Source organism: Rhinichthys klamathensis, unplaced genomic scaffold (assembly GCF_029890125.1).
Source record: "Rhinichthys klamathensis goyatoka isolate OS25496 unplaced genomic scaffold, OSU_Roscu_1.1 h1tg000356l_1, whole genome shotgun sequence".
NCBI lineage: Eukaryota > Metazoa > Chordata > Actinopteri > Cypriniformes > Leuciscidae > Rhinichthys > Rhinichthys klamathensis.
This window is the reverse complement of record NW_026606865.1, coordinates 37165-59843: the sequence shown is the minus strand read 5'-3', so window position 1 is coordinate 59843 and position 22679 is coordinate 37165. Positions and strand designations below refer to the sequence as shown.

The window sequence follows — 22679 nt, the reverse complement described above, 5'->3', positions numbered from 1 at the left end:
CTAAAATGGGTTTGCGTTAACGTCGTTAATAACGCGTTTAACTGACAGCCATAATTGAATCATAACACGCGACTCTCTGTCGCGCAGTAGAGAAATTACCGTATAGACAGGAGGAGAAGCTCATGTCAATCGGGGGGATGTGGAGGCATAAAGTCAAGGGAGAAGCCCATAGAGAGTTGTAAAGTTGCTCCTGCTGTTCATGGACAGCTAATACTCACGCTCTCCGTCTCTGCGAGATTCGGAAGGGAATGATTCAGATTCCTCTCGGCACAGCTACTAGAAGAATTACAGGTTTCTCACGTCACATCTCCGTCGTCCAGCTCAGTGTGAGCCTTAGCATCCTCAAACCTGTCCACCACCGCGCAGTCGCTCAGCCATCAGGAAGAGAGTGCTTCTGGTTGACTTCACTTTTCTCCGTTGAAGTCTTTGGGGTCGCTGTGTCCATTTCTTTTACTGTCTATGCGTATGACAAACTAGCGCACGACATCAACGTCATCGTTCTCAGCCACTCCCTCTGTTCGCTGATTGGACCGGTAAAAAAATGTACCCGAGAAAACCAAAGAATACACCACAATCCCAGACGCGGTACTGAAGGAAAATTTAAATTGAGCAGAAGTAGGAGGAGGCTGGAGCCAGGCTAAATCCAAAGTACAGGCAAGGTCAAACACAGGCAGGCAGTCCATACAAACTAACACAACAAAGCAGGGAACACGGGCAAAAGAGCACGGAACAGGCAAGAAATCCCAAACCAAGAGACATGAAACCAGGGAGAACGCTCGGAACTGCAGTGTAACACTAAACAAGACTTTGTAGATACTGAATGAGAAAACCAGGCTTATATGGGGTGAGCTAAACAAGATAATGAGACACAGGTGAATGTGATGATGGATGAAGAGTCCGGGCAGTGAGTTATGTGGAGTGCCCTCTGGTGGCTCTCAAGGGCCATAACTCTGGTGGCTCTCAAGGGCCATTACTCTGGTGCAGTGACGTGCGGTGATGTCTTAAAGAGGCTAGGCACTGAGTTATGAAAGCCATATTATACCTGATTTATTGTTTAGGCTAATAATACGTAATAACAGTAAACGTTACGCACAAACGCAGCATAACAAGAAATGTACAAATCAGGATGTATATCGTGTACTCTTACAGTCTCTCTCTCTCTTGCACACACACCACACACACATACACACACAAGCGCGGCACAGGCAAACGGGAGTCGACAGTTAAGTGTCCACTCCAGCATCAGAATACAACCATTCTTAATCCTTCATTTTTGCACAGCGGCCAATTATGTCTGTCAGCAAAAGTGAAATCACACACTGCTCAATTGAATATGAAGGCAAATGGCTTGCATTAGTTCAACCACATTTATCAATTCAATATTAAGCCTAAAATAGTTTTTGACTCACCAATCGGTAGATTATTTGTACATAAAATCCATCCGCCGCTCTTTGCTCGTAAAAACGTTGATCACAACTTTGTAAAACTCGTCTTTACGGCCTTCAGTTGCTGCACTAGTCCATCTAAGGCTGGCGTAGACCTCCCTCTTGCTATTAACTCAGATTTTGAATTAAAATCGAGCTTGAAAAAATGTCTTAACTCTGTGATCACGGCCGGTGCTGTCATTTTGACTTTGAATTTGGTGGGGATAAGGCATAGGCTAGCTGTGGTGTAATGACGTTAGCTACGCAAATGTGTCCAGTAATATCTCGATTTTAATTGGTCCATGTCTGATATGTAACGTAGATGGTTACGGGCATAAGCATATTTACGTCCAAAGGCACAGCAGAGTTGTGCTTTTTGCCATACATGTTAAAGAATACAGGATCGAAGTGCGCAACATGGGTTTTTCGCTTGTCGTCTGCAATGAATGGACCGTAAAAGCACTGCTTATTCTACCATTTGTTTTTTATTTGATTACGCATAACTGCTACATTTGTCATCGTAACGTCTAAACAATTGGAATAACACCCATATTGCATATATAAATCACAAGAATAAACAGTAAAAATACAAATACAAGTTTATTATTTAATAAACATTTTTATTTTTGAATTTTGGCAGGGTAGGCAGTGCCTAGTTTGCCTACCCAGACCGCACGTCACTGCTCTGGTGGCTCTCAAGGGCCATTACTCTGGTGGCTGGTGACCGTTACAGAGGGATTTAGGCCCTGTCCCATTTCTCCCCCCTTAAAACTTCCACTTGGTTTTGAGTGCCCTCGCCAGTAAAGTCCCCTCAACGAGGGAAGTGGGGGTGAAGATCTTTCCCTATGAAATGGGACACCACTATATGCAAATTAGCGTAGCAAACATACTCACCTACGTCACGCGCAGTGTCGAGGTGTCTACCAGTAGTAGCCTACTACTATTTTCATTCAGTCATTTTGCCATATTTGTGTGTGTATTTGATCGTTTAGACGCACACGAAACCCAAAGTATGGTTTGCTTGTCTAGTTGCAGTCCGTTTCCGAGTGCGCGCCGCTATGGGAACAGGGGCAACGTCTCTTACGCGGATCATTGTGCTTTTAATAGCTCTTTTGAGATGACAGCGCGCTGTGAAGGGAAAGATGATGCGCTAGACGAACGTGGCTAGTTTTTAACAGTTTTACCTGATTTATCATCTTTTTATAATCCTTGGAAGCCAAAATCGAAATCGAAAATAAAATTAGATTAACTACCCAGATCAGATGTATATTTGATGGGCAGACTCTCTCGAAGCACTCGACAGATATCATGAACATCGTCAGATAGCTTCGTGAAATATTTTGAAACATTAGTGTTCAAAACTCAACAGTCCATTGAATGTGCATCAAACTAACATATTCCAACATATTTCGAAATTTTAACATGCTTATTTGCGAAAATCTACTTAATTCAATTGTTCCTTTCCAGTGGTGTCTGCCATCTTGTTTGAAAAATATGGCCGGCTCACTGAGTTCGCAAGGTATCCTGGGTAATTTCATCTCCCACTTCGTTTTAAGCCTTCATCGGACTTCACTATGTTTTGAGGGTTGATTTTAAGGGAAGAATAGCACTCCCCCTTGCTCCCTAAAGTTTTGGGACACCCCTACACGAGAACGCGCAAAAACGAGGGTTAGGGCAAAAATCTAGGGGAAGGGGAGGTATTGGGACAGGCCCTTAAGGCCCGTTCACACCAAGCACGATAACTATAAAGATAACTATATATGTGTCCACACCAACGACCGATAACGGTCTTTTTATTCTAAGCACGCGCGCGCCCGCGCTGCGGTTTCAAAGTAGCGAAAATGGATGACCTGCTGCTTTACGTTACACAAAAATATCAAAAGAAAAACAGGCGTTTTTGGGTACACGATATCCTTAAAAGACGAGAGGAGTTGGGAGAATCCGTCACTCTGATTAGAGAGTTGTCATCTTTTGAAGACAAATTTTATGCTATGTTCCGAGCGCATCTAAACAGTGAATCTAGCAAGTCTAATGTAATCGATCTAATCTAACAGTGAATTTAGCTGACGAAGTCAATGATGGGATAAAAACATCGCCTAGTCAACACCTTTATGTAGCTATACAATGCCTTTTTCACTGCAACTTCAGCAATGTTGTCAAAACTAGCGCTGGATAGCCAACTGAGGTAATTTTGTTACACTATGCTAAACTGCATAATATCTCATCGTTAATCCTTCTCACCATTTATTCCCAGGATACGACCGATTGCTTTCCATATATCCATCTTTTTTAACGTATCCTTGAAAAGGGGGTTCGACTTGTCAAACAGTGGAGGATTTTTTTGTACCTCGACGATTAACTTCTCTGCCATTTTAAATGCGCGAGACCTTTAAATTAGAATGGATTCTGATTGGCTGTCAGTGTTTTATCGTTCGACTGCTGGAAAAAAATCGTTCTGAAAGTGATCCCAACGATATCGTTCCTCATATCTTTATCGTTACAGTTGTGGTGTGAACTCTGCTATTCTTTAATATGGAGAACGATTTTTAGAATTATATCTTTATCGTTATCTTTATGCTTGGTGTGAACGGGCCTTTAGTCTGGGAGATTTTGAGATTTAGTGCTGGGTCTCTCTCATGCAGTCAATAAAGCTTTATTTGTGGGACATTGCATTTAAAACAATGCATATTCAGCACTTATAGTACCAAGATTAACATTAGAGTACAATTAAAAATATACAAGGGCACTAAAAACTAAAATTTGTGAATAAAGTTTCTGAAAATTTATGAAAAAGTCATGTTAAAACAATAGGTAAATTGATAATGAAAATGCAATGTAACTTGTATTTAAATGTGGTAGTGTTGTTTAAGTGATTAACTGTAATTCACTTAAGTTTCTTACTGAATTTGTAGTCTACACACACAAAACAAAAAGTTGCTTCTTCAATATTGGTTCCAGTCTCTTTGGGTAGGTTTAGGGTTTAGTGTAGCTGTACGTTATTTCAAATAAGCATTAACATTTTAGCGACACTCCCTGGACATTTCAATTCAGAACTGCTGTCATATGTACAACAACCAACATAATAAAACGTTTCCAGATTCACATTTATGTGTTTCAGAGAAAACTGAACACTCTTTTAGTGCCTCTCACTGGACATTGGTCTCGAAACGTGTAATGTCATTGTGAAAAGTCGCCACAGGCACGTTTTTTTTCTAATGATCCTGGATTGGTAAAAATATAGCCATCCATGGGATAAATGTGGACCAAATCAGACCCAACTATTTTTGGGCTAAATAAAGACGGGCTGTGACGGGCCGACCTGATTTATTCTTGCACACTTGAATCATGTTTCAATAACGCCGTTATTTTCTTACTTTCCAGTTCAAGCACTGGCCGCATGTATCGGACTCCAACTGTTCATTTGAAACATCTGCATTTGATCCATTTCTGTTGAACTCTCTCACTCTCGCCCTCTCTTTTTAGGTAACAATCTTTATATACTCCGATCTGATGTTGGTGACCAGAGAGGATGAACCGGGACGATGTAATGTCCTGCAAAACCCACTGTACCTCAGACAGCTGCAGCTGCGGGATGGTGAGTGACAATACTTACACATTCACACACCAAATTCTGTGTTTTTGCTTTGTAAGAGTTTCTGTGTCGCACAAGTTCTCTTCAATAGATCACGAGTCTTCGACACAAACGCGATTCATCCACATTGTGGGCCCTATCTTGCACTCGGCGCAAATGACTTTGTACACTGACGCATGTATCATTCCTATTTTGCACCCGCGCAAAGCGGGCTTTTCCCTCCACAGACGCACGTCGGTTAACTAAGAAATACACTTGCGCTCCCCGGGGCGGTTCAGCGCAAAGAGGAGGCGTGTTCCGGCGCAAACTTTCCCTCATGCTATTTTGCTGTTCTATAAAACAATTGCGCCACTGACCAGAAAAAAACTAGTCTAAAGTCAGTGGCGCGTTGCGCGTTGTTCATAATGCTATTTTAAGGGCGCATGCTTGGCCATAATCAATGTAGCCAGCGTGTGCACAACGCGCATACACGTTGATTCTCTCATCTAAGCAGCAGTTTTCATTTTTGCAAATCATACATTATTACGATAGATAGATAGATAGATAGATAGATAGATAGATAGATAGACAATTTATTATAAAAGCAACATGTAGCTTACACATTTACCCAAATTATCATACGCCTGTTTAACAGAAGTTAATTTGGGTGGGTTTCTCCATCCCCAATGTCACTTCTCTGTGTTTTACGGCCCTGACGAGAACGTTGCTCTCCTCGGCTGTGAACCGCTCCTGGCGCGCGCCTGGCAAATCCGCCGTTATAATAGGAATCCGCTTTAGAACAAGCGCGCCTGCTCTTAAAGGGAATGTGAGATGACGCTCTGATTGGTTTATTTCACGTTACGCCCAAACCACACCTATGAATAATGAAGCTACTTCAGACCAACCCCTTTTAGATTTGCGCCAGGCGCAAGAGGCATTTATCCCGCCGGGAAAATAGCAACAGCGCCGGGATCCGCCCACAAAGTTACTTGCGCTTTGCGCTTTGACACTTGCGTTTCAGATCGTTAAAATAGGGCCCTGTGAGTGTAACCGGTCTTCCATTTACTTTAACTTTAACAGCTTATAGAGATGCTTTTAACTCAATGCGAGCGAAATAAAACCCTCTTTTGGCTTTAAAAACTACTGTCAGGATTTACTAAAGACAGTGAAAAATTTGCGCTGAAAAGTCGTGGACAGTTATTTTTGCGGCTGACCTTATTGCATATGCATTTGTAGGAGTTTCCCTTTCAGACGCAAAATGTATTGGACGAGAGAATTTAAATAAATCATGCAAGGTGATTTACTAAGGTTTGTGCCATTATTTAACACCCCCCAAAAAGCATGTCTTAAACCAGACCCTAATTCACACTGTTCTTGGTAGATTGTGTTGGTCATTATGGAAATGATCCGGCTGTGTCTGTGTTCTTTAATTTGCGTGTCAGGGACAGTAGATCACGCGCAAAACTTTCCGTTTTTTTGTTTTTGCGCTCTCACGCTAATCGGCCCTCTTTAGTAAATCCGGCCCTATGTGTTTTATTAGACAGGTGAGCAACTGTTGTATACCTTTATGGACAGAAAAGGGATCAAACACAACTGTAACAAAGTTCAGGAAAGAAGAACCTGGATGTTAAACGTAACTTTTAATATAAACATAAATAACAAAACAAAAGGAGCGGCATATACAGGTGAAACTCGAAAAATTTGAATATCGTGCAAAAGTTAATTTATTTCAGTATTCAACTTAAAATGTGAAACTAAATAGACTCTATATTTCAAGCCTTTATTTGTTATAATTTTGATGATTATGGCTTACAGCTAAGTAAACATTTTCACAATATTCTAATTTTGAATTTGGGGTTTGCATAAGCTGGTAACACTTTACAATAAGGTTCATTTATTAAACATTAGTTAATGTATTAACTAACATGAACTAACCATGAGCAATACATTTGATACTGTTTTTGTTAATCTTTGTTAACGTTAGTTAATACAAATCCAGCTGTTCATTGTTTGTTCATGTTAGTTCACAGTGCATTAACTAATGTTAACAAGATTTTAATAAAGTATTAGTAAATGTTGAAATTGACATTAACAAAGATTAACAAATGCTGAAGAAGTATTGTTCATTCTTAGTTAATGTTAACTAATGTAGTTAACTAATGAACCTTATTGTAAAGTGTTACCCATAAGCTGTAAGCCATAATCATAACAAATTATAACAAATAAAGGCTTGAAATATCTCACTTTGCATGTAATGAATCTATATAATATATAAGTTTCACCTTTTAAGTTGAACTTTTGCACGATATTCTAATTTTTCGAGTTTCACCTGTAAGTGTTTTAAAAACGGCATTGTAAAATGTCCTAGTCTGTGCCCGGCTTCAAACCACAGTAACGCTAATAAAACTTTAATACATTAGCTCATCAATGAAGATTATTTCTGCTTTTCATCGGCAGCTGAGGTGAAGACAACAACTGCCATGATCCCACCCTCATTCACAGCGTCATAAAACTACACCTTTGCTACTGTTTTCATAAGCGACCTCTAGCCGTGAAACTTGCATACTGTGCCTTTTAAAGGCTTAGAAATAAACAAGTAGAAAGAGACAGCTCATTTAACTCACGACATGCCCTATTTTATACGCTTTTCAGCAATATCAGTAGGATCATGCCAGCCTAGAAATCTAGACTCCCCCTAGCGGCTGATGCCAGGCTCATGCATGAAATGGAAAAGATTATCAAATCTTTGTCCATTACACTCTAAACCAGTGCTTCTCAAAGTCCGGACTCCGGTCCGGATCCGGACCCGGAGGGAATTCAATCCGGACCCGCCTCCATTTCGTATTTCAAGAGCCCTAATTGTGTGTAAGGGATTAAAAGTCTGGATTTCCTATTTTGATAAACGCATGTTAAAATCATTTGTTTATTTTTTATGATGGTCCAAAATTAAAACGAAGGCGAGATATTTAAAGTTTTCCTCCGTGATTTAGTTGCCATGACATCCAGTGAGCGTGTGACTTTTGACGTAATCGGGCGCGACCACGACGCGACACTTCCCGGCGTAAGCGTTTGAATGGGTGTGGAGGATGTCATTGTCCAGGAAAAGAAAAGTTGACGAAGAAAATAGAGTTTTCAAAGATGATTGGACAGAGAGGTATGCGTTCACAGATAGCCCAAATCTCCCGGAAGTTCCAGGAGTCTCCCGCATATTGATAGCGGCTCCTGATGCCCGCAAATTAGTTCAAATCTCTCGGAATCTAGAGCTCGCGAGCTCCCAACCGTGCAGCGCGTGTACAGCAGAAAGGGAGAGAGCGAGAGACCTTACGTGTGTGTGCAAATGCGCGTGTGTGTCTCATGAAGCGCATGTAAGCGTTGCTGGGTTGTTTTAACCCAATTTTGGCTCAAATATGGACAAACTCAAACATTGGGTTAAAAATGTAACCCAATGGCTGGGTTTGACCCAAAATTGGGTTAAAACAACCCAGCATTTTTTTTTAGAGTGTTTGCTCAGGAGATTTAGCAGAGATATGAATGTTTGCGTAGATGTCCTGAATAATTTAGTGAGATGAACATGTGACAGGATAACCGTCTCAGCGTAGCTAAAGATCCTGCAGGTGTCTCTACTGTACAGGACTGTACAACTGTCTCCTCTGATAACTGCTCAAATAATGGCATTAGAGAATATGAAATATTTGATCAGCCATGTTAGATGGGTTTCTCACTTCCCTTATGGGTGAATATGGCAGGGATCCGCAGTTTAGCTCCAAACCTGTTATGTTGAAAAACTCACTCTGTTGAGATTTGTGTTGCCTTTCTCAAAGCATTTTATGACCCTAGCATGTGTGTTTCCTCAGATCACAGTGAAGATCTGCAGTTCTACTTGATCCACATGACAGAGGTGAGTTACAAAAAGGTGGTGCGCCCTTACGGAACAAAAATAAATGGGAATATACTGCAAAATATAATGCGATATATTACATAATACATTTGCATATATGGGAAACTAGTGTTTTAAATAACACTAAGTGTATTACTGAATATAAAATTACATGCATTATGATATATTATTGTTATAATAATATATTATTGATATAATAATGATATATTATTGTCACATTTTTTCAATATATGAAAAGCATCAATTCCTAATGTATTATTCAATATATTGTAATAACGCAATATATTATTCTGCATATTTTCAAATATACTGTTAAACCATTTAATATATTGATCATTCATATATAGGGAAATATATTTTCTTTTCATAAGGGTGGTGTTCAAAATATACAGCTAATTTATATTTTTTTGTTGACATGTTTATAGGTGATAAACAAACTTTTTTTTGTCCCCTAATATGATTTTCGCAACCCAGGCTCATTGGAAATGCACTAGACTTCTGCAAAACTGCCAAACACACCTATTCATACATTCAGTTTCTACCTGAAATTAACACTAGTGGCAGTAACTTATTTTTTTTAGATACACAAATTATGATTACAAGGGTAGATACTATGCTATGACCTGAAAATACTTTTAGCATAGCACATGATTTATAAACTCATGCATTTTAATGTTTGTATCACACAATCTGTTCCATTTGCATGACTTTTCTGATAAACTTGCTCACCTGGTGTTTGCTCAGAGCATTGTGAAACTGTGAAACACGAGTCACGATAAAAGAGCTCAAGGACTTGCTTGTCATGGTTGCTTTCAGCAAATGTGTTTTTATCGCAGCTTTTGTTGACACTATTGGTTTGATTTAGTGTAGAGTTTAGTGTAGGAGTTTTTAAAAAATGTGACAAAGCATTAACCTTTTAGCGCCATTCACCGGACATTTCAATTCTGAACTGCAGAGATTGGTACTATAACTAACATACAAAACGTTGCCAGATTCACATTCATCTGTTTTTGATGAAACTGAAAGCACTTTTTGTCCAAACAAATTTTACTTTCACAGTGTCATGAAACCTGCAAGAAGCAAAAGAGGCCTAGCCTGGATGCCAGCCCGAACTCCGCCCACAACATTTTTTGATCAGAAAGTTCGGTCTGGACTCGCTCCATTGAGGAGTAATTATGATCGGTTCAGAAATCGTCGGGCCAATCAAATTGCCAGGGCGGGCTTTATACGATGATGGACAGATGATCTGCAGGGACGTAATCCTCACGTTATCAAAGAGCGCTTGGGTTGAACTGGTTTCCCTCACAGATGACTGCCGCTGGAGAACTGAGATGTAGAGATCCCGCTATCGCGTCTGTTGTAAAAGAAATCGACAGCGCATTCATTTTAAAAGACGAACATAGAACTGCAATCAAGGCATTTGTCGATCGGAAAGATGTGTTTGCCGTCCTTCCTATGGGATTCGGCAAAAGTTTAATTTATCAGCTGGCTCCGATGGTAACTAAGAAGATGGGACGCAATGAAAACCCTGTGGTCGTTGTGGTTTCTCCTTTGGTCGCACTCATAGAGGGCCAAGTAAAAGAAGCAACACTAGTTATTTTACTTCTTCCAGCGTGCGTGCATTTGAGTTCTGTAGTTGACAACTGTGCTATGCAAAGTAGTTGACTTACTGCGTTGCTCTCATTGGTTGTAGGTCTATCCAATTGAGTGCAGAGTTTTTTTTTTTCCTGGTTCGGTTAAGACACGCCTCATAATCAAAGCCCTATGAAGCAGTATCAGACTCACATTCTGACTAGAATATGAGTATGACGAAGTCAGGCTAAAAGAGGCCTAATATAGTTTGCAGAAATGTTGAGATGGTCCTCACTGCAGAACACGAAATCCAGGGGGAGGAGTTGGATCCAGATCCAACTCCTCCCACCTTACATATACCTAAACCTACCCATCTCCACCCCCTGATCCCTAACCCTAACCCTCCACCCCCTGATCCCTAACCCCACCCCTAATCCTACCCATCTCCGCCCCCTGATCCCTAACCTTACCCCTAATCCTACCCATCTCCACCCCCTGATCCCTAACCCCACCCCTAATCCTACCCATCTCCGCCCCCTGATCCCTAACCCTCCACCCCCTGATCCCTAACCCCACCCCTAATCCTACCCATCTCCACCCCCTGATCCCTAACCCAACCCCTAATGCTACCCATCTCCACCCCCTGATCCCTAACCCCACCCCTAATCCTACCCATCTCCGCCCCCTGATCCCTAACCCCATCCCTAATCCTACCCATCTTCTCCCCCTGATCCCTAAACCCACCACTAATCCTACCCATCTCCACCCCCCGATCCCTAACCCCATCCCTAATCCTACCCATCTTCTCCCCCTGATCCCTAACCCCATCCCTAATCCTACCCATCTCCACCCCCTGATCCCTAACCCTAACCCTACCCATCTCCGCCCCCTGATCCCTAACCTTACCCCTAATCCTACCCATCTCCACCCCCTGATCCCTAACCCCACCCCTAATCCTACCCATCTCCGCCCCCTGATCCCTAACCCTCCACCCCCTGATCCCTAACCCCACCCCTAATCCTACCCATCTCCACCCCCTGATCCCTAACCCAACCCCTAATGCTACCCATCTCCACCCCCTGATCCCTAACCCCACCCCTAATCCTACCCATCTCCGCCCCCTGATCCCTAACCCCATCCCTAATCCTACCCATCTTCTCCCCCTGATCCCTAAACCCACCACTAATCCTACCCATCTCCACCCCCCGATCCCTAACCCCATCCCTAATCCTACCCATCTTCTCCCCCTGATCCCTAACCCCATCCCTAATCCTACCCATCTCCACCCCCTGATCCCTAACCCTAACCCTACCCATCTCCGCCCCCTGATCCCTAACCCCACCCCTAATCCTACCCATCTTCTCCCCCTGATCCCTAACCCCACCCCTAATCCTACCCATCTCCACCCCCTGATCCCTAACCCCACCCCTAATCCTACCCATCTCCACCCCCTTATCCCTAACCCCACCCCTAATCCTACCCATCTCCACCCCCTGATCCCTAACCCCACCCCTAATCCTACCCATCTCCGCCCCCTGATCCCTAACCCCACCCCTAATCCTACCCATCTCCACCCCCTTATCCCTAACCCCACCCCTAATCCTACCCATCTTCTCCCCCTGATCCCTAACCCCACCCATAATCCTACCCATCTCCACCCCCTTATCCCTAACCCCACCCCTAATCCTACCCATCTCCACCCCCTGATCCCTAACCCCACCCTAATCCTACCCATCTCCGCCCCTTGATCCCTAACCCCACCCCTAATCCTACCCATCTCCACCCCTTAGATCTGGATCCAACTCCGCCCCCTGGATCTCGTGTACTGCAATGAGGTGCTACTGGAAATGTTGCCACATGCATGTTTTTCTAATGAGCCTGGCTCGCAGATGTTTTGGCATAACTTTTAAAAAACAAAATAATATGTTAGCTGTGTTAAATTGCATGCATGGCATTAATCTTACTTCTCTATGAATCTCGGCAAAACTTTAATAAAAAATGGTATGTGAAATATTGTACATGAATAAAAACATTTACAAATGTAAAAAAATTGTATGTGCTAGAGCCACACTTTTCACACAAATCCCTACAAACACTAATAACATCACACTGGAAATGCAAAGTTGCATGCAACATATTTATGGTGTACAGTGCAAATGTTTTAAGCTCAGAATTGATCAAATATACTAAATCACAACTTTAATACAATTGCAAACAGAGAATGAATGCAATGCAAGTGTTTTCTTTTGAATATGTCATGGCTCTAATTGCGCAACTTTAAAAAATAATAGCATCACTTGAGACTTCACCGTGATTATTAATGATTGCTAGTTATGTAATTACTAGTTCATTGTTGATCACAAATTCCAGGGACAGGGTTGAGGAGCGCTGATCTGTTAGATCGATCAGGGATGTGTTTCTGGAAGTCAACTACGGTCGCAAGTTTCGCCGTTACCAACACAGTTCAACAGGACTTGGCTAACGATGCTTTTGGGAAAGCACCTCAGGGCATCTATTGTGATGTGATGGATATTTATCAGGCTCCATCCCTGAGTAATATAATGCAGGACTTTAATTAGATTCGTCTCTCTCCCGTGTCTCAGTGGACACTCGTAATGGTAGCTGGAGATGTCACTGACCAGAGAGAGAGAGAGAGAGAAACCCGCCCAACTAAGAGAAAAACAATCTCATTAGAGGAATAGCTCATGTGTCTGCATGTTTTTCACTCACTCCCGTCTTCCTTATGCAATCTGTGTCCAGGTATATGCCATCTCTCTTTCTTTTGACAAGTATGATGACATGGAGGCTGTGCAGTGAGGGGCTGACTAGCAGATTCATATGTAGGAACAGGGAAAAAAAAAATAATGTCAGTTTTTTTCGGTCCGTGTTTAAGGACACGCTCTTTTTTGGGTTGGTATGAAAGTGGATTTCCAAACTCTGGTGTGCATTAACCGACTTTGCTTGAACTCTGGTGCCATCTGCAATTGGTATGAAAACTATTTGTCCTTACACGCAAAAGTATAGGGTGACCGCCTGGTTATTTCTCTGTTGTAGGACGTAGATGTGATTTTTGCAGGACAATGCGGGGTAACACTTTACTTGAATGGGTGTGCATAAGACTGACATGACACACAAGGAGGTTTTATGCATGTTTATGACAACTGTCATTACGTGTCATTCGCTCAATTATGACATTTTTAATGCAAATATGACATTGTTTGAGATGTCTTTGTTATGACAACTTGACATAAACCAATATATCATAACCTGTCAGAGTCTTTGTCATGACAACTTGACATTACTAAGACAACACAACCTGTCATATGTCATAAACATGACACAGCAGATTAATTATCACACTTAAGAAACCACTTAGCTTTATGGGTTAACATTACATTAATATAAACTGTCAGGTGGTTGGTTTTGACATTGGCTGTCATGAGGCTATTATAACATTTTAATGACAAATTCAATTTGTATCACTGTAGTAGTCGAGGTCAAAATATTCATGACAGTTATAATAGCCTCATGACAGCCAATGTCAAAACCAACCACATGACAGTTTAATGTAATATTAACCCATAAAGCTAAGTGGTTTCTTAAGTTTGATAATTAATCTGCTGTGTCATGTTTATGACATATTTATGTTGTCTTGATAATGTCAAGTTGTCATTACCAAGACACTGACAGGTTATGATATATTGGTTTATGTGAAGTTGTCATAACAAAGACATCTAAAACAATGTCATATTTGCATTAAAAATGTCATAATTGAGCGAATGACACTTAATGACAGTTGTCATAAACATGCATAAAACCTCCTTCATATTCGTGACGTGTCATGTCATGATTATGAATGTGTCATGTCAGTCTTATGCACACCCCTTCAAGTAAAGTGTTACCCAATGCGGGATATGTGTGAGAGAGATACATTTACTACTATTATACCATGTAACTATTGATTTACACCAGTTGGAAAGCCTACTTGCCATCACGATGAATGATGACATGTTTTAAATCGCCTATAAGCTTTGTTAATTGTCACCGGCTCTGTGACTGGCACTCAATTTGCCCCGGTTTGAGTGCTTTTTGTGTAACAGCAGCGGCTGCGGGCACATGATCTAAAGCTCAAATATAATTGGTCGGTCCATTTGATCTCAGCATGATGGGGGGAAAAATGGCCCTGATTGATTGCGATCAGTGTTGATAGCTTTATAGGGATCTATGTTTTTGATTCAAGGACATCATCGCATCACTTTATTGTGCTCAGTGTGAAAGGCCCTTATCTGAAAATGTTTGCTTTTGTCTGATGCTGCATTCACTCTTCTAGGTCTCAGTTTATGATAAGTCTAAGTTACTTTATTGTCATTGGACACAGAAAAAAAAAACTTGGCTCAGAAAAAACAACAACAACAAAACAAAACAATTTCCCCTCAATAATAAACATAGCGAGTGCTCTAGTTGTTTTCATTGACGTACAATCTTTATCTGTTAATATCTAAAAAACGACACTTTAATAACAGTAAGAGAATGTAAAATGTGTATATTTTACATGATACAAGGTATACTGATGCACATTGATAATAAAATCACGGAGTTCTTTTTTGCTCACTTTGAGGCGCAAAGGAGGATTTGAGGATACTCGACTGTTTTGGTCTTCAAAGTGAGCAGAAAAAAGGTTCATCAGGGAGAAAAGGGTCATTACTAATTAGTGGGGGGAAATCCTAATGGTCATTAAAGGCTTTTATCACTTTCCACATGTTAGAGGAGTTTCAATATGCCTTTTATACTTATGCTTTATCTCTCTGATGCCTGATCTAAAGGCTGCATCCCGTTCTTTGAGCAGAAACTGTACTTTCCCTTCATGGCTTCTGGTTAGGGAACACTTTGATGCTTTTTGTTGTTAAAAATTTTCATTATTTTTTTTTTTTTTTTTTTTTTACAATGGCAGCCTGGCAGGAGAGAAACATCCTCCACACTAACCAAAGACACTACATTCAAAGACACACAAATAAAATATTGAAGAAATAAACGCAAAGTAATTTCAAGAATTATTTACAGTACTCATTACCAGTTTTGTAAAAAAGAGACAGAGATAGATGTGTCAGTTATTTCTAAAAACCATAAGCATTTCTTTCCTCTGGGGACATTAAGGAAAATACATTTAGATGGTCTTTGATATTGCAAAGCTGCTGTTAATCCTAACAAAGGTGTGTAAATAAATATATTTCTGTAATGACCACTCTCGAAGTGTTTGGCATGGTAATGGATATGACAATGTTGGTCTTGACGAAATAGATTTGTTGGTTTTTGCTGCCGCAGAGCAAGTACGGGACTTATACACAGAATAAATACACAGACACGCTGCTGTGAGCAAGAAAGACATTCTGCTGCCGCACAAACAAGCATAGCATACATGAGTTACCCGTAGCAGATCTATACAGGTGGAGCTGGGGAAGGTGGAGGGTTTCTGAAAGCAAACAGAAAATGCTAACCAATGCCACATTTACACATAGCCAGGTATTTAGAGAAACAAATATTTCCCCCCTTCCGTTTTCAATATAACATCGTGCACACAACATCGTTTTCAAAAAAGTTGTCATTTACATCAACCCGCATAAATACGCCGTCGAGCGCCATCATAGCTCTGCCAAACCTATGGGCGGCAGTGTAGGGAGAAGGATAAAGCCAATCAGATCCATGAGTGGTTCATGCAAGCCAATCAGAATCCTCAGAATCTACAACATCGAATAACACGAGCGACTTCCTGTTACTTTCAAAGTCCTTGCAGTTGTATTTGCAAATGCAAACAGGCCAAAAGCGTTCACACAAAAGTAAAAATGAGTACCACCTTAACAGCATCCATGATCAGTAGCCAAACACACCGTAAACACAGGGCGCTCACATGACGTTACGCATTTTCTGGCGCATAATGTGACGTTTGAGAACCTAAAACCCCGTTTCTCCCAGTCGACACGGCCACACATAACCGGCGTTATCAGAAATCTCCATTTTGGCCGGAGTTTTTTTTTTTTTGAAATAATCGTTTTCTGTGATAAAAACGGGGTTTTCGTGTAAATGAGAGGCCAAACCGCTGGGAAATATCTGCATCTTCCCTTCGTGTAAACGGGGCACAAGTTTTTGAAGGTTGAGCAGCGAGCTCATTGGCTACTGATACAGCAGGAACCAATCAGATGTGCCCTGATCACAAGCAGATTGAGTGAAGGGCCTCTCAGCCAGCGCTATCTTAAGTTTTATGACAGAATTTTGCATTTCAATGAAATTCACGCCTGGAAATTCAGTGAAGGCCATTTAACAGCCAAGTACACAAGGCAATGATGAGTTTAAAGGAGAACTCCGGCGCAAAATGAACCTTTGGTCTAATAAAACATTGGTACCGAGTCAACCGTTCTCTGAGATTTGTTTTCATGATAATCGAATGTAAAGAGTTTTATCTCTAAAAACTGTTTAGCGTATAACGCTAGTAATGGGGGCATATAATAAGTAAAAAGAAATCGCTAGTTTATACCACTAACAAGGCTCAAAATAGCCCCACGCGAACACAGTAACATAATGAGGGTCCCTACATGCAAAACGAAGCATTGAGAACTTTGTAAGTGTACAGACCGTTTAATAAGAAGATAAAGATAAAGACAGTCCACTTCGTGTATACAGACAGGAGCCATCTTTGGAAAACAGTCTCGACTAGTCAAACCCCGAACGACGTGCTAAGTGAGCTGAACTGTATGAAGGTCAGTGAACTTCTGAACTGTATGAATGGCGTTCGGGGTTTGACTAGTCGAGACTGTTTTCCAAAGATGGCTCCTGTCTGTATACACGAAGTGGACTGTCTTTGTCTTTATCTTCTTATTAAACGGTCTGTACACTTACAAAGTTCTCAATGCTTCGTTTTGCATGAAGGGACCCTCATTATGTTACTGTGTTCGCGTGGGGCTATTTTGAGTCTTGTTAGTGGTATAAACTAGCGATTTCTTTTTACTTATTAGATGCCCCCATTACTAGCGTTATACGCTAAACAGTTTTTAGAGATAAAACTCTTCACATTCGATTATCATGAAAACAAATCTCAGAGAACGGTTGACTCGGTACCAATGTTTTATTAGACCAAAGGTTCATTTTGCGCCGGAGTTCTCCTTTAATATGGGACATCAGCGCGTGACATTAACACCCGCCAACCTGCCAAATGTGTGTGTATTTCAGCAGTGTCTAACGCAGTCACTCCTACTAGCCACTTTGGTGGGTTTAATTTTATATATATATACATTTTTCAATTGTAGTCTTTTAAAAGGGCATCTGAAACAATAAACGAAGTGCAATGTAGTGTTTTCAAAAAATATTGAAATATCTGAAACGCTTGCAATAGTCATTTTCCACAGAATAGATAGTCTCTCAGCGAGTGAGGAGAGGCGGGTTTGTGTGTAACTCTTGTGTTTAATTCGCTCTGGATGAATATTGTTGGTGTTTCAGGGCTTGAATTTCGGCATGGGATTGCTGTTATTGTGCATAATTTTACTCATTCCTGCAGATTTGTGTGCAGAACACAGTCAGTTATGTTTTAAGTGAGCGTAGTTGAGACAGAAAACGCATGTGTAACAGTATAATGGATCCGTGCAAGTGACAGCAGCCTAATAAACCTGATGCCAAATTATGAGATAATATAAAAAAATCTATATGGCAGTTTTCCCCATAGGATCAATGTCAAAATTGTGGCCAGTGAAAATGCTGAGTGGCTTGTAACTTTGGAAAACCTCTCGCCACAGTGACAGGTGAGCAAAAATGTGATTAATCTAATAGTGGCATGATATACAAATCTAAATGTTCAGGGCAGCTTTGAGTACTTTTTTCAATTAACAGCAAAATCGTTTGTTTTTTTAAATTTGTAAAATCCTTCTTTACAGCCCTAAAATAAACCCTGGCTGTGATATCGAAAGATTTTTTCATGGGTTGGATTAAAATGGATTACATAATCCAAAAGATCATCAGATCAAAATATGCTCCGACATGGACTGCAGATGTTTGAATGGAAACACATTTCCTCAGCTGGGCTAGTCGTTTGCCTCTGAAGGCCTGGAGAACGTGTGTATGTGCGTGTCTCGTCTCCACCCCCTGACTCTCAGATGCTGCGGTGCAAAGCCTGCGCTGATCCCTCTCTCCAGGCTGACCGATGAGGATCTGCAGACGGGAGGTAAGAGGCATCTGTTGGTTTTCACGTGTTGACGAGGACGTGTTTCCCTGGGAAAATGTGGACTGCTGTCCGGGGGCAGACTGTGTGGAGGTTGATTTGGTTTACAGTTCAGAAATGGGAGACATTTCAGTGTGAAAACTGATCATATTTGTGAGTATTTTCACAATTCTCAAGTTCTCCTTAGCTTTTGGCGTTTGATTAGGTCTGATTATTGTGAGTGATATGTTGTGTGACGGATTATGTTTTACTGTTAGAGTTTTATGTTGTTTTATGTACAACACTTTGGTCTGTTTTTATGGTTTTGAAATAAATTTTGAGTTGAGTTGAGTATTTATGCATTTGTAAAATCTTAAATGTTTGGTTAAAAAAATGTATGTTAGTGACCCAGACCCAGACGTTTTTTTTGCTTTTGTTTTTGCACTGCAGAAAATGCTTTTATTACTTAGTATTTTTGTCTTGATTTCAGTCTAAATATCTAAAAATTCTTAAATCAAGATTCATTTTCTAGACAAGTAAAATGACTTCGATATTAGGGTTAGGGTTAGGTCAAAAATTGAGTTTTTGCTTAAAACAAGCTAAATTATCTGCCAATGGGGTTAGAAAAATAATCTCAATTCAAACAGAAACAAGATTATTTAGGATTATTTTTCTTACCCCATTGGCAGATAATTTAGGTTTGTTTAAGCAGAAACTCCAGAAAACAAGACATAATATCTTATGCCATTTTACTTGTCTAAATTCATCTTGATTTAAGAATTTGTAGATATTTGGACTGGAAACTAGACCACAACACAACTATGAAATCACTTTCAGAATGATTTTTTCCCAGCTGGTTGACAGCATATCAGAACCCACTATACTTTAAAGAGCTGGAGCATTAGAAGCAGAAGACGACAAAACTAGTTATCTTTTATTCTTGGTGTGAATGGGCCTTTAGAACTAAAGTTGTTTTGTGCTTGCAATAACCTCAAGTTGTGTGGTTTGTTGTTTCTACTGAGTTTTTTTGCTTGGCAAACCCATAAACTGACATTGATGGATGGACTTTAGCTGTATCTGAGACCAAATTATCTAGAGACATGGGTGTTTAGATAGGCAAGCATCTAACACCATTGAATCGTGGTGCAGGGAAGCACCGCTCGCATTTCCTTCAGTGAATATAGTTTACCTAAAAAGGACCTGGCATCCAAATAAAAAAAAAAAATTAATTATTGTGCTCACTTTTTCTGTAAAATGTCTTACAAATTAACCAGTAAAAGAGCAGAAATTAAATTTTTTAGACTCTGAAAATTGAAATTGAATTTTTCATTTGGACTCATAGCATACAATTGCTTGTTTTGGTGCTTTTCATTTTATAGTTTTTAAAAAATTTTTTTTTTACCTCTAGGTTAGTTTTCTCACAGCATGCTGCAGAAAAAATATGTTTTTATATCAAGTTGTCTTGAATATTTTCCTTTTTTCCTTTTCTAGAAATGCTCACTCACTCACCGTTCCTCCAATGTCTGTAATATCCAAGATTCAGACACAATTTAAAGTCAGCATGAAACCGAAGTTGCGATCGTGTTTTCTCCTCGGTTGTGACGTATATCGAGTGAAACGGCTTCTGGAACAAGAACAAATGCAGGGCGGGGCTTGATATCTTTAATGGGGAATTGATTGGATGGTTGTCGTTTGCTATTGGTCGATCTCATGTGAGTGACAGGTTGCCCCGCCCACATCATCAGAGAAGAGATGTTGCTGCAAGAGGAAGTTATTTTAATTCAAGATTATGAGGTGCATGAACAAAAAATAAAATAAAAAGATGTACATGATAAACCATTTATAATAAATACTGCAATATTCCATGAAAATGTTGACTTCATGGTGACCGTAAGGGTTAAAAAATGTTCCTTTTGCTGTTATCTGTGCTTTTCTCAGAAGCATTAGTCTAATAAATGGATCTGATGTGCGTCTCTTATCTCAGGCCACAATCGCTGTGCACCCCACATGTATGCTGGCAAGCAGTCAGGTTATTTTAGCATCAGGAATAGGAGTCAACCTAGATTTAACACAAGACAGGGTTGGAGCGCAGATTGTAGATTTTATTTTTAATTTAGCTAAATTACATAATTAAATAGAAGCTAGAAGCACTAAATGCTACATTGCTGTTTTTGTTTTCGCTTTAGTCAACATTTATTTGAGCTATAACTGGTTGGTTCGTCCTGGGTGATCGAGGAGGCTTTGGCAGTTAACCCGGCTGGTAGATGTAATAACTAATATGCATAAAATAAATAAATAAATAATAGCTTGGCCTTTGTTGATGCACTCTTAACATTCTCTTTCAACATTCATTCTCAACATGAAGCACTTTGTGACCGAAAGTAACAGATTATGAGGCCCTGATTGCTTAGTGGTAAAAGGCAACAACCCGCAGCTCGGCAGTGTCAGTTAATGGGTGGTCATAAATGTAATCTTGGTAAGATGAGTGTTTGACAGCATCAATTATTCATTGTGTTCTGAGACTGTAATCTACCCATAACATCTAAGCATAGTTAGTTCGATAAACAGCTCTATTCTCCTGGGCATCTTTTTGTAGTTCAGTCAGCCTTTAGTGCACTGATATATTACAGATGCCTCTGTGTGTTTTTTTTTTTTGCTTAGTTGTGTTTTCAGGGAAGTGTGTGGTTATTAGATTCTATGGCCCTTGTCAGCAAATTTGCCAGGTTGATGGTTGCCATCTGTAATGCTTTGGCAGAGGAATGTTCTGAGAACTCTTTTGCCCCTGTTTAATCCCATAGGCTTTGAAAGTTTGCCGTTTTGGGAGATATACCAAACTAACAGTCATATTACGTAATATAATGCCTTGGACACACTAAAACTCGGTTCAAAAACCTAGTGAGCTATACCTTGCTGTCTACTGCGTACATTCTAAACTGAAATGAAACATCATAATTCTATTGGAATGCAATTGCCTTTATGGATCAGAGGGTAACACTTTACTTGAGTGTTACCCTCTGTTCATAAGACTGACATGACAGCTTCATAATCATGACATGATACATAAGGAGGTTTTATGCATGTTTATGACAACTGTCATTAAGTGTCATTCGCTCAATTATGACATTTTTACTGCAAATATGACATTGTTTGAGATGTCTTTGTTATGACAACTTGACATTACTAAGACAACACAACCTGTCATAAATATATCATAAACATGACATAGCAGATTCATTATCAAACTTAAGAAACCACTTTATGGATTAACATTACATTAAACTGTCAGGTGGTTGGTTTTGACATTGGGTGTCATGAGGCCATTATAACATTTTAATGACAAATTCAATTTGTACGACTGTAGTTGAGGTCAAGAAAAATAATCAGTTAATATAACAGTTATAATTGCCTCATGACAGCCAATGTCAAAACCAACCACATGACAGTTTAATGTAATGTTAACCCATAAAGCTAAGTGGTTTCTTAAGTTTAATAATTAATCTGCTATGTCATGTTTATGGCATATTTATGACAATTTATGTTGTCTTGGTAATGTCAAGTTGTCATGACAAAGACACTGACAGGTTATGATGTATTGGTTTATGTCAAGTACTTCTCAAACAATGTCATATTTGCATTTAAAATGTCATAATTGAGCGAATGACACTTGATGACAGTTGTCATAAACATGCATAAAACCTCCTTCATATTCGTGACATGTGTCATGTCATGATTATGAAGGTGTCATGTCAATCTTATGCACACCCCTTCAAGTAAAGTGTTACTGATTAGTGTCTATTGGAAAAGAGTTCCAACAGAGTGTTTTGTGTTTGCATGTTACCAAACTAGCAAGCCGATATTCTAATACGCATTAAAAACAGCACATATGGATGTTTAGGTAAAATGAGAGAGTCTGGGATTGCCATATGAAAGATAGATTCATTTCTGCCTTATCTGTTGTGCAAAACAAGACACAGTGACTATAAAAAGTCTACACACCCCTATAAAAACGGCTGATTTTTTAAATGTATGAAT

The 22679-nt window shown here is 40.1% G+C and overlaps 1 protein-coding gene across 1 annotated transcript in view; it reads left to right on the top strand.

Moving 5' to 3' along the window:
* The window catches only part of LOC130069109 (regulator of G-protein signaling 3-like), a gene marked incomplete at its 3' end in the record, with an annotated part of 103438 nt that overhangs the window by 66998 nt on the left and 13761 nt on the right, over positions 1-22679 (top strand). The window contains exons 9-10 of the mRNA XM_056232829.1: positions 4908-5019; positions 8850-8893. Of these exons, the coding sequence (XP_056088804.1) occupies positions 4908-5019; positions 8850-8893 (156 nt within the window). The remainder of the gene's footprint in view (positions 1-4907; positions 5020-8849; positions 8894-22679) is intronic.